The sequence below is a fragment of the Physella acuta genome, unplaced genomic scaffold (assembly GCF_028476545.2).
Source record: "Physella acuta isolate Inbredline_101_S28 unplaced genomic scaffold, ASM2847654v3 ptg001582l, whole genome shotgun sequence".
In the NCBI taxonomy this organism is placed as follows: Eukaryota; Metazoa; Mollusca; class Gastropoda; family Physidae; genus Physella; species Physella acuta.
The window spans coordinates 74,388-87,500 of NW_026733096.1; the positions used below are offsets into that span (position 1 = coordinate 74,388).

Genomic DNA, 13,113 nt, shown 5'->3' on the forward strand with positions numbered 1-13,113 from the left:
CTTATATATATTTAGTTTTTACAATTTCTAATTTGTTCACAGGCCTTAACCAACTTTGTGATCATCTATAATGATACAGCACTGCACAGTATTCCTGTTGCAATAAATTTTGTCACCCACAGCCTTTTGAGAATGTTCAACATATCCACATATATTGAAGGGAATAGCTTCCCCTGGCCTGAGGTTTCAGCTGCTATACAGTTTAACAGTGGGGCCATGGCCTCTGTCTTGATGGTTGGCTTGGCTTTTATATCTGTACTGCCAGGATTTGCAGGGGATATAGTTAAGGACAGAGAGGTAAGTCAGCTACATCTGTCAAGGAAACTTTGCTAGATTTGTGAATCAACTGTATGTCATACTTTACATTTAAATTAAATATGCATTTTTAATGTGCATTCTAGCTGAGTTTTTTAAAGGCATTTCTGCATGACCCACCACCACCACCACATCTACTGCCCTGCCCACCCCAGACAAAATAGAAAACATAATTTTTATACAACATAGATAATTTCACTAGTGTCCACTCCAAAAAATATTAATTGAAAGTATTATAGATGTAAATATTCATTGAACCTCATGTTATGAACATGAAATGTAAGAATCTTTACAAATATCAATGTTTTGAATTGAATGTTTTCATTGTTGATACACGAGCAAATAAAGATTTTCATGTTTTTAAATTAATGTGATTCATTGTTTCGGCTTTTAAATTGGCACTTGTTCAAAACTATTTTTCTTTTTAAATTGTTCTAGTTGAAGCTAAGAGGACAGCTGCGCATAGCTGGGGTAACATTTAACCAATACTGGGGGACCATTTACCTGGTGGACATTTTAATTTACCTCATACCTTCAGTTAGTGTACTCATCATTGTGTTGGCTATGCAGGTATGTTTATGTTTGTTAATTTTGTTTTTAATCAATTAAACTGATGTCTTAAGGGTTGATTTAAAGCTTTATCATACCAGTTCATATTATAAATAGATTTTTGAGCTCATTGGAAAAATTCTTGCTGGTTTTTTTTAGCCATGGGGGAAATGAAGTAGAGTTCATCTTTTGCTATTTTTTCCACATTTTTTTCAAATCTTTGCAATGATATGTCTTTTTAAAATTCACTGCATTAGGTGTTTTTTAACTCCTGTTTCTTGATCCTTGTGGATTCTATACAACTTAAGCAATTAAAAATATGTATCGTTTGGCTTTCAATATAATTTTTTCGTAAATGTATGTGAACATGTTTTGGCTAGGAATCTCTATATCAAAGTTTCTTTTTATAAATCTATGTGTATAGGTTCCTGGCTTGAATTCTGAGGGAGCAATAGCTGCACTTGTCCTGATATTTATCACCAACATACCATTGAACATTCTACTGGCACTAGTGGTCTCCTTCATCTTTGATAAATCTGAATCATGCCACGCATACCTCTCACAGATTTTAACTATGGTATGTATTGTAAGGAAGATGCATCTGACAGCTAACATTAGTGTACGTAATGTCACCAAACATGTAGCGGGTTTGGAAACAAGTGTCATTACTGAAATAGCTATATTGACAGAGAGTGTTATTTCAACGCCTAGGGTATACACAGGTTCAGAATTAAGACAAAGTAAAGACAGCAGTTTTAACCGCACTGGATCCAAACTTCACTGCCTCACATGCATCAAGTCAGAAGTGTAACCACTTAGTGTAACTAGTCATTTAATAACATTTTAGATAAAAACTTTAGTGACAGCATCATATTTAATATTCTCACATAATGAAGTTTTAGAGAAACTTTTAGTGACAGCAATCAGGTTTAGTTATGTCAGTGATTGAAATTTTAGTGAGAATCTGTATCATAACGGAGAGCTATAAAATTTAATTTAGACAAACCAATAGACAATTTTCTAAATGTTAACTTTGTCTTATTTTTTTTTACCTAAAATTAAATAGCGTGGTTCCAAGTTTCTATTCAGTAAATAAAATAATGCTGTACATTTTTAAAATGTAAATTATATAGTGTTGTATGTTGTTATGATGTAAATTACTTTACTGAACAACTAATGGTGAAAATTGTGTTGCAGGTTTGTTTGTTGCCTTACCTCACAGTCTCACTTGTTGATATGTTAGCACATAGTGAAGCTGCCACAGTCATCCATTACATCTGTTGTATTTTTGATCCTCCGTACACCATCTTTGGGGGCATCTACTACATCAGTCGGGTGAGTTCACTACAATCTATCTGGCAGTTAACAACCTGACCTGTTCTTTATCCTTTAAGTTACTTTAACTTTAGCACACTTCCCTATGGACCTATGAATGCTTAAGAAGATCAACTATTTAAAACATAACCTGCTGAATAAAAACTGTTGCAATTTATGGTGAATTGCTAACTATACTGCACAATGTTCATTTTAAAAATAATGAATATTTCCTTAAAACAAGCAAATTGTTTAAATTTGAAATTCACTAAATGTTAACATTTGAGTTGGAAAGTACTTATTTACTGCAAATGTTTAGCATAATTTTTGTGTTTATTATCCTTGTTTCCATCAGATATATTTGATTGCTACACTGAGCCAACAGGAGGTCTCCACAAGTGATTACTTCAAGTTTGAAAACCATGTTGTCATAACCATCATTATGGTGAGCTACACAGAAAGAATTTCTTTTGTACCAAGTTTAGCTAAAACACAAATTCTAAGTTCTAATTAAGTTGAATTTAGTGAGGGGTTATATTTTGTGTGTCTGATTTATAGCTTTCTTTTATCAACGATTAATAATACTACTTATTATTAAAGGGGTCGGAAAAATTGCTTACTCTTGACACACAGGCTTTTATGTGGAGCACAATGTTTCTTCGCTCATTTTCTTTTACTTTTTCACTGAAATTGTCTTTGTTTTTTAAATTTCACATTCTTTTTTTTAAATTAGCAAGTTTAGGGGAGATCACTCTCGCATTATGTTTACATTTTTTCTGAAATTGTTTAATTGTAGGTCTTTATTTTGCATTTTTATTTTCTTTCCTTAGACTTCTCTAATTACTTCAGATTATTTTAACATGTTTGATTGCATTCACCTGGTGTGCTAACACAAAATTAAGACATTCTAATTACTTTAGATTATTTTAAAATAATTGATTACTTTCAGCCTTTGATTAATTTCATTTGGATGTACTGGCTGTTGCGTGTATTGGATGTCAAAAAAATGGGAGGAGATTTCAAGGAAGCTTTTCCATGCTATTCTAGTACTGTGAGTTATACTCCATTAAGGAACAGGGATAGCTCTGGAGATGAGGATGAAGACATCAGAGCAGAGAGACTGAGAATTGAAAGCTTAAATGCAAATGCACCCAAGGTACAATATTTTGTGCCACCTACTTGAGTATTATCATACAGTGGTTTAGTTTTTTATCTTTACCTTTTAATGCATGTAGCCAGTGCTATTTCTTTCTTTACCTACTCGCACAATATATTATAGGCCTACTAGAGCTTAGAAACTTAGCCTAATACCACATTTAGGTAAGAACTCAAACCAGATAAAGTTTAGAAATCCATCCCGCCATCCCATTGAACTGATTGCATTCTTATTCCCACTAGAACACTGCCTCATCTTTTGGTCTCACACAAAATAATGTCAAGGTAATGTACCATTCAACATTTCTGGGTACTTTCCTTTATGTTCTGTTACCCTGTTTTTATTTTAACAGGAATGTCATCATTGATTTAAATAATCCTCAGCATTGTGAAACTTTAATTTTAAAATTAAACCTTTACTATTAGTTTCCTGTAAATAACTGTGTTCCGAGCACAGAAGAAAGCATGTAGAGCATCTTGAAACTTATGTTATAATCCATTAGTTTTAGTTATTTAATTTAATGTGTTTTTGTTTGGTAGAAGAAAACAAAGCACCAGTTTATCATAGTTTAAATATAGTGGGGAAATAATGTGTGCACTAATCAAATCAATTTCAGTCCCAATTCCATTTTCTTAGTAATGAATTTTTAAAAATGTAACTTGTCTGAACTATAACTCATAGGTGTGTATCATCATTTATGGACAACTCCCAACCCCATACTTTGAATTGTGTATTTCTTTGTATTTGATGTTAAATAAGTTGGAAAAGGCTGCTTGTTGTTTATATAGTATTTTAAATTTTTTTATCAAAGCATGCCCTATTTATTGTCATATTTGTTTTTAATCTTACTGTTTAACTGTTTAATGATTTTAACTTTCCACTTTTATTTTAAATTGTGAACAATTTACAATAGCATCACGCTGAAGTAATCATTTAAAAATATCAAAAATTATTTATTTAATTATTGATAGTAAAATTTATGTTAATTCCTTTACTCAAAGTTAATTGTTTAATACATATCTGATAAGTATCTTTTTCCAAAACAAAGTCAAGTCACCTGGAAAAAGTGTTTTGTAGGAGAACACTGTTCTAAATGACTTTTGTTTCATTTTACTTTAAGTAAACTTTTGTTTCATTTTACTTTAAGTAAAATGACATATACTTATATTGTTTTCTCTTGGTATCCGGTATGTCACTGATGCAGAATAAGCTTTTTATAACTTATTTATCTGATCTTAAAGCATTGTTATATATTCTGTTACCATAGCAACCAGTGGCCTACACCTATGAGCTTAGAAAAGATTATGTCAAGAGAACAAACAAAACAAGCCTATGCAACACAGCCTCCATGAAAACAAAAACAGCAGTGCGTAACTTGAGCATTGGTGTGGATGAAGGGGAGGTCTTGGGTCTGTTGGGACCCAATGGAGCTGGGAAAACTACAGCTCTCAGTATGATCATTGCAGAGACAAAGCCAACTTGTGGCCAGGTGAGACATTTCTTTTTATTTGATTGAATGTTGAATGAATTAAGGGGAACCTACCAGTTTGGTTTTTAAACTTCATTTCCTAATTATTCCATTGTTGTAATTGTTATTGATAACTAAACTATAGAAAAAGGAATATAAACATGAAAATGACAATAATTATAGAAAAATGGAGTGGTTAATATCATAGTTTTAAATTATTTTTAAAAAGTAATTTGAAGAAACAAACAGCTTGTATGCTGTTATCTGAGTTATGTTCGTATGCTAGTTGTGCTTGGCTAAACACCGTAAATAATTTCTTAATTTATGTATGTTCACAGGTAGTTGTAAATGGCAACAACATGAGATCTAATGTGTTATCTGTGCTTGAATGTTTGGCCTACTGCCCACAACTAGATGCATTGTGGGAAACTATCACACTGGAGGAGCATCTAAAATGTTTTGCTGATATCAAAGGGCTTTCCCAAACAAATGTCAGGAATGTTGTTAACTAGTAGGTTGTTTGATTTCTTTTTCTATTCTCTGAGGATTATAAAATAATAAATATAACTGAGGACAATTATAGGGAAATCATTGATTGTGAAACTAGCTTTTGTTTAATTTATTTCGTTAGCATCTAGTGAATTTTTTTTTTAAACTGCTTTTTGGTTCATAATCAAGATTAAAATTATAAAATATAATCCATTTTAAATATAACAAGCAGTCTATAGTAAAATATCACAGAGTTAGGATTTTATAAGAAAAAACATAAAGACATAACTTTTGTTATCTACTTAGGAAACATTTCATTTGAATTTACTCCTTGTTACTGCAGGCCTATTTACTGCATTTTTAATTAAATGTTAGGGACAAATACGTTCTAGTAGGATGAGTTACATTTTTCAGTACTGTTAGATTTTAAAATTTTATCATTGACCAGCTACATAGAAAACTTAAAGTTGGCAGAGCACCAGAAAAAACAGACTAAAGCATTATCAGGAGGGACAAAAAGGAAGGTGAGTTTTATTTTGGAAGAAGTCAATGTTTTAAAAATAATTTCAAATCATCTCATGTTCATTTATTTTCCCCCACTAATAAAATTAATTATTTTTACTAGTTGAGCTACATTCTAAGCATACTTGGATCACCTCAATTAGTTTTATTGGACGAACCATCAACTGGCATGGACCCTCAGTCCAAACGATTTTTGTGGTAAAGTTTTTACATGATTCCTTTGTAGGGTTTTAGAGAAATGGTTCAAACTATGTTTAAATTTAATATTTATCTTACAGTTTTGATTACTTCTTTAATTAATCAACTTAATCATCATTAAACTTAAGTAGTAGTTGACTTCTAAGTAATATGAAGTGAGTTTTAAAATAAAGTCTTGTTACTCATTGTATCAGTGATAGCTTGATAAGACAGTAATTTAAAATCAGCATTGTTTAGTTGCAGAGCATTCTGTTGCTCTCTTTCTTTCAAGATTCATATTTTTTGCTTCCTAACCCTGGTGGCACATCTATCTGGTAGAAGGCTGCTGACAGGAAAACTCTATTGGGTTTCTTGACAGATTAAAAAAAAATTGAACTTAGTCCCAAGTTTTATGTTATTAGTTGCTGTTTGGAGTATGCCTTTCTACTGACAGCATGATTTCAGACTCGAACAGTGAAAACAGTTGTGTAGTTCAATAAAGAAGACAGCAGTTATTTTTTACTTTATTAAAGTAAAACTGATGTAATGATGGTAGATCAGCAAGTTACATAATACGTTTTGTTTAATCTTAAAACTACCAACCCATAACATAGCTTTTGTCTTTTCCTATAAGATTTACCATTTTAGTAAAATGGTTGTTAAATGATTAACTAAGGTTTATTTTAATTGTTCATAAAGCCAGTTGAGCTTGTGGCTTATATGGATTGGATTGTTTGATGCTTTACTATATGGTTCATTTTATTTGTCAACCTATTTTAGGGACACAATAAGCTCCAGTTTTAAAAACACAAACAGGGGAGCTATACTGACAACACATTACATGGAAGAGGCTGATGCCCTGTGTGGACGTGTGGGCATCATGGTCAACGGCCAGCTTGAGTAAGTCTAGACACATTTTCTGTTGTAAGATTATTTTCTCATTACTTGTAATTGGAGCAAGTAGCCTATTTTTCTATGTGCAAAAAGTTTACTTACATGGCAATTTTTTCTGTTCTAAAATGTTTTTTTTTTCACCTTGTTGGTCAAGACAATTGTCCTAATAGCATCAGTTTAATATCATCCTTACTTAACCAGTGATATTTGAATTACCCCATCTCACAATCCAATGAGGATAAATGTTTTAATACTATATTAGAGCCCATCTTAAAATGATAAATGTATTACTACTGTGCTTGCTATTCATTTGTTGATGTGAGAGAATCCCAATTTCTGTTTATTAAATAAATTACAATTTGTTATTTTCTAACCCAAAAGATGCCTGGGCTCTACCCAACACTTAAAGAACAAATATGGCAGTGGATACATTTTGGAAGTCAAGCTGGAAAATAACAATGTATCAGACATTGAGTCAAAGATGGATGATCTGGAAAATCACTTGAAAATGTTATTCCCAGGTGAAACATTCTGTCAAATAGTACAACAATACTTAGTGCAATGATATTGACATTATTGAAGTATTCTCAGCTATTTGTGTGACTTGTAATGGGTCATTTGGAGGTTAGAATAGTCTAGAACTTAGGAGAGAGTACATGTTTGAGTTGAGTTAACCTAGGTGTTAACCCAAGGGTGTTTAGGTCTTGTTATCCCAAGGTTGAGTGCGGGTATAAAAGCTGGAGTGACGATTGTAAGGGACTTGTTAGTAGCAGCTAGGGTTGAGGGCTTGTGGTGTAATGATAAAATTACAAGTTCAATAAAGGTTTTAACAGTGCCTTGAATCATGTTAGGAGTAAAAAAAAATTAACATTTAAAATTAGTTTTTATTAATAAATCATCATTATTATTTCTTTGCGAGGATAGGGCCTCTGCCAAAGCTTTCCACTCTTCACTATCTCCTGCCACTCTTTTCAGCTGCTCCCAATCCTTATGGTCTTTGTAGGTTAACCCATGTGTCGCTTGCCTTTGGGGTTCCACTCTATGGCTTGTCTCGTTTATTGTTAAATAAAGGAGATATAATTAATAAATAAGTTACAATAAATAAACAAGGTATTATAAATATTATTTTAAATAAATAATAAGTTGGTTTAAGTCTAATCTAGGATAAGATTATGAAACAAAAATTATATATACAAGATGGTAACTTATTAAAAAAAATGATTATTTTGGGATTTAATAACAGATCTATTTTACAGGTCTAGAAAATGTTGAAAGGTTTCAAGAAAGAGCCCAATATTCTATACCCAAAGATGATGTGAAAAATTTAGGCGAAACATTTAGTCATCTTGAAAGTTGTAAGATAACAACTGTTTTTTATCTTTTATTTGTCCAGTTAACTGTGAAGTTTAATGACAGAAAAATCAATCATGATATTAATTAGAAAATAGTTTTTTTTTTAAAGTGAAATTTATAGTAAAAAGTAAAATATGATAAAAATATGTGTTGTTTTACAGGTAGATCTACCCATGGGTTGGAAGAATACAATTTCAGCCAAAGTACATTGGAGCAGGTACACACACTTCTTTTTACTTTCTCAAATATGAAGTATAGAGGAAATGATCGTGCAAAAAATCAAAATCGATTTTCACAAATCTAGACGTTTTACACTTCCTTGAGTCAGAAAAACATAGTATTGCAATATTGTCTGTCTGTGTGGATGTGCCTGTGAACACGATAACTTGAGTACCATTACAGCTAGGTTGATGAAATTTCATATATAAGTATTATATCAAATCTGTAGTCCTTATCACCTATTCTACTTTTGTTTTTCAAAAGCCTATAACTTCAGTACTGTTTCAGATAGAAAGACAAAATTGTACTCATAAGTAAAAGATCTAATTTTTGAGTAATTTCCATTTACTGAAATTACGCTATTTCCGATTTCTAAAAAAAACTGAATTTATAATGTAATAATATTCGGCACTATATACATGCATTGTTTCCTATTCACTTTGTGCGCAATTTTTTTTTCTACAGGATTCTATTCTATTTTAAAAAGTTTAAGTAATTAAAAATCATGTCTATACCCCAAGTTGCCATCCCCCTTAGTCTTATATAAGGATATTCAAGAAAGTTTAGGGTAGATAACTCCCGCTTTATTTATTTCAGTTATGGGTCTCCCACAAAAAAATCTAAAATTTAAGCATTATAATCTTTTTTATTTGAACAAATAAGTTAAAAGCACTATTTCCTGTAGGCTCTAGTTATATTCAACACTATCATATGTTGTACTGGCACCTCAGGTTCAGTGTCATATATTTCTTTATCAATTGTTAATCACATATTTACTAATGTTTAACAAATATACCCGCTAGACTGGGTTTTTCTAAATTACAGGCAGTCATTTAAATTCATAATATATCCTGGTTCAATGTTTTGTGGTTTTTGTTGCATGAAAGTATATGGATGTAATATACAACATGTGGAGATTCATCCACCGAGTTGTTAATAATATTTGTATACCCCACTCCCCCTTCTAGTTGATGCAATAAGTGAATGACCCCTTATTTGTGTGATTAGTATTTTTTGGAAGTGTTAAGCTATTTTTTAAATATTTTAGTTTACATGAGTACAATAGAGCCTTTAATTAATTGTATTGTGTACATTAATACATTCATCAATATTTTATAGCTATCCTTTAAAAAAAAATAAAGAGATGCAATATTTCATTACCTGTTAATTTATTTTGGCAGGTTTTCCTGTATTTTGCCAAACTTCAAATGGAGGAAGATGAAGTTAACACCTGTGATAGACCCCGTCGATTGTCACATAGAAATGAGCCAGTCAGTCTTTGACCAGATATTGTGCTGAGCCTACACAAATATTTTTTTTTTAATGTTGCTACTTCATGTAAAATTTATATTTATTTATTTAAGTTTCAAATGAATGTTGTCCAGTGCCTTTAACTTTGGTCTTTATTTTAATTCTTGTAAGCTATGCATTAAATCATCTATTTAAAATCAAATTAAGGGAACAAGTTTAAACTAAACTTCCCGACCATTAGTGATTTACATTTCAAATGCTCTTACTTTTGTAAAGTAATATTTAAAAACATTGAAATCCCAACAATTATATAATAGTTTTAATTATGTATGTTTAATAGCTTTAAAAGCTTTGCATTTCAATTTTTTTTTAAATTTTTTATGTAATTGCTGTTATTATAATAATTTTCATAGTCATTTTTGACTGCATTTAAAGCCAGCATCATTTTGCCAGTGTGGGTAATTTTGATGATTCACAGGCTACAAATAGTCCTAGTCTGATATTTATTTATATTTGAAAAATAATCTTTTTCTTTTTAAATATGCCAAATCACTTATAACGTATTTTGTTCACAGATTTACTGATTTTATTTTTACAATCACTAGTTCATATATACCCGTATTTATATTTATTGTTTTAAAAAAATGCTATTGGCTTCTATTTTTATCAGCTGGAGTATTTGTCAATTTTTAAAAAGTTTTAGTCTAGAGTTGCTTTTGCAAGTTACCAGGCTTTAATGCCCTTTCTCACCCCATGGTTTTTTTTCTTAAAAAGAAGTAATAGGTTGGAAAATTTGTGGGGCAGATTACCTTATTCTTTATAAGGATCCCATAGTAGGTGGATCTCATGTTATAAGCAAAATGTCTAAATACTTAAATACTGTAATGTTTAAATATTTAGTAATTATGACGGTAATCTAAGTTCATGTAACTTGATATATTAGCAAATCACTAACTACCACCTCTCCCCCCCCCCCCCCCATCACATGACCCACCTCACTTCACCATTAGCTCTGTCAAATGAAAATAAAATGGAAAATTATTAGTTCAAAAGTTTTTCTGTTGTTTATCATACTGTTTTCTGCTAAATTCATTTAAAAACATTTTGTTTTACATCTTCAATAATTGTATGTGCATTCCTCTCTTTTAAGAGAGTTGGTATATGGGATATATATATATATATATATATATATATATATATAACATATTTATATTTACTAATGGCCGTTGAGGGAGAAATACAACAGACGCTAGGTTGATAGTGTAGTCTCTTTTCTGTAAACCGAAAACAAAACCAAAATCATCACCTCAACTTCAAATCTAACCAGAAACGAAAAATGTCATTGAAAACAGATTTTTATCCAGAATCGGCATTTCAGCCGGATTTAAGCCTGATCTACATGTAGTTACTGCACATTGATACCAAATATAGTCGTAGTCATACCCCTAAATCTTGCTCAAACATAACAAAAGTTGTATTTAGAGTTTCTTTGGGGGGGGGGGGGGGGGGGCAGAGCTCGTCTGCGAAGCACGTCTACCGTCTCCTATCCCGAAATAAAATTTATATAGAAAATATACTTTTAACAGTGTCCGCCCCCCCCCCCCCCCTACCCACAAAAATTTCAAGTACCCCCTTCAGAGAGAAAAAAAAGTCTGAAATTAACATCGGTCATTTTTGTTGATCTTACACTAACAGACTAAAGGTAGACCCTACTTCTATAATCTAGAACCGTTTGCTGCATTTGGGTGATAAACCTCACTCACGAAGACAGTGTTTCTTTCAGACTTTTTTTCGAAGGCGGGGCACTTGAAAATGTGCAGGGGGTGAATAAATTTATTCTGGGGCAGGGAGGCCGAGCCTAGTAGAAGTATATATTTTCTATATAAATTATATTTCGTTGGGGGGGGGGGGGGGGTTCGTCCCTACCCGGAGAGATACATGAAAGAAACTGCACGCAAACCACTTTTAAGATTAGGCAAATTAATGGGTTTTATTCAATGTTTACTCTAGAATCAATGACGACATTATTGTGTGTACTTTTTTGGCTGTTGGCTTTCCGACTATATTTTCCATGTGACGTCACGTTTCGTTTTCTGTTTCACTGCGAATGTTTTTTACTTATGTTTTCTCAGGGGTTGTCCACAGACAGTTTTTTCATCGCGGATGTTGATCACTGGTTATTTGACCATTGGTGATGTGCATAGCCAAGCCTACACCTGCATCTACAAATACAATTACATTTATACCTACAGCTACATGTACAGTACACGCACACCTACCGCTTTCCAACGGGCGAATGACCCGGGGGGGGGGGGGACGCCCCGGGTGCCGACCCTAGGTTTTTTTTTCCAAAAAAAACACACTAATGCACTTGCACACATGACATGATGTTATTTATTTCTAATTGAAAAAAAAACAAACATTTTTTTTTTCAAAACCCGAACAGGCCAGCATTGAGTATCCTAAGTTCTTATTTTGTGTCTGTATATATATATATATATATATATATATATATATATATATATATATATATATATATATATATATATATATATATATATATATATATATATATATATATATATATATATATGGGGGGGGGGGGCTAAAATGTTTTTGCGAGGTGGCCCTTTTTTCTACTTCCGCCACTGTACTGAATAGGTCATTTTTTATTGCTTGTTTCATAACAAGCCCTAATACTGCAATTTTCATATAGTTATGGCCACTAGACCTATTAAACGATGTAAAAAAATGGTACAACACGACAACAGGTGATGCTTTGTCACTTTGTTTAACCTAACTGATAATTTAAAACTATAATACACTATTATCGAAATTGTTCTAAAGACACAACCAAAAGTAGACCAAATAAGCTTGCACCTTATACAAACTACACTCTAAAGCAGTTGTTCTTAACCTTTTTGGAGGTACCGAACCCTACCAGTTTCATATGCGCCTTCACCGAATCCTTCTTAATAGCTTTAACGTTAACATTGACAAAATCTTATCGTGAATTATATGTCGGGTGTGTGTCTTGACCTCCGCCGAAGCTCTGAGACTTACATACCGAACACTTGGGTAGCGCATGATACAAACCACTCTATAACTCAGAACAGGCATATATTTTTTTTTGACATACTAATCTTTTGTTAAAGGGAAACGCATCTGAATGAGAGTTTAATATTCGTAAAGTTTTAAGAAACGAAAATCATACACTGTAATTATTAAACCTTTTCCGGACTGTCGCACACACGCTTACACACACACCTACATACACGCTTACACACACACACGCTTATACACACACACGCTTATACACACAATTATACAAACACACACACACACACATATATATATATATATATATCTATATATACGCACACATACATATATATGTATATCAGTA

General features: G+C 32.1%; 1 protein-coding gene across 7 annotated transcripts in view; it reads left to right on the plus strand.

The window, feature by feature from the left end:
- LOC131928997 (ABC-type organic anion transporter ABCA8B) overlaps nt 1–13,113 on the plus strand; it is a 77,293-nt gene that overhangs the window by 26,392 nt on the left and 37,788 nt on the right. For 5 of the 7 annotated variants that reach the window (XM_059285187.1, XM_059285185.1, XM_059285188.1 and 2 more), the window contains 16 exons: nt 43–297; nt 754–885; nt 1,289–1,441; nt 2,062–2,199; nt 2,534–2,623; nt 3,128–3,334; nt 3,577–3,618; nt 4,602–4,823; nt 5,141–5,313; nt 5,740–5,815; nt 5,917–6,011; nt 6,771–6,890; nt 7,266–7,405; nt 8,141–8,239; nt 8,399–8,454; nt 9,638–10,651. In XM_059285187.1, the coding sequence (XP_059141170.1) occupies nt 43–297; nt 754–885; nt 1,289–1,441; nt 2,062–2,199; nt 2,534–2,623; nt 3,128–3,334; nt 3,577–3,618; nt 4,602–4,823; nt 5,141–5,313; nt 5,740–5,815; nt 5,917–6,011; nt 6,771–6,890; nt 7,266–7,405; nt 8,141–8,239; nt 8,399–8,454; nt 9,638–9,739 (2,100 nt within the window). In that variant the 3' untranslated portion in view covers nt 9,740–10,651. Of the gene's footprint in view, nt 1–42; nt 298–753; nt 886–1,288; nt 1,442–2,061; nt 2,200–2,533; nt 2,624–3,127; nt 3,335–3,576; nt 3,619–4,601; nt 4,824–5,140; nt 5,314–5,739; nt 5,816–5,916; nt 6,012–6,770; nt 6,891–7,265; nt 7,406–8,140; nt 8,240–8,398; nt 8,455–9,637; nt 10,652–13,113 lie in introns of those variants that run through there. The other 2 variants (XM_059285186.1, XM_059285184.1) reach the window with 2 other exon arrangements.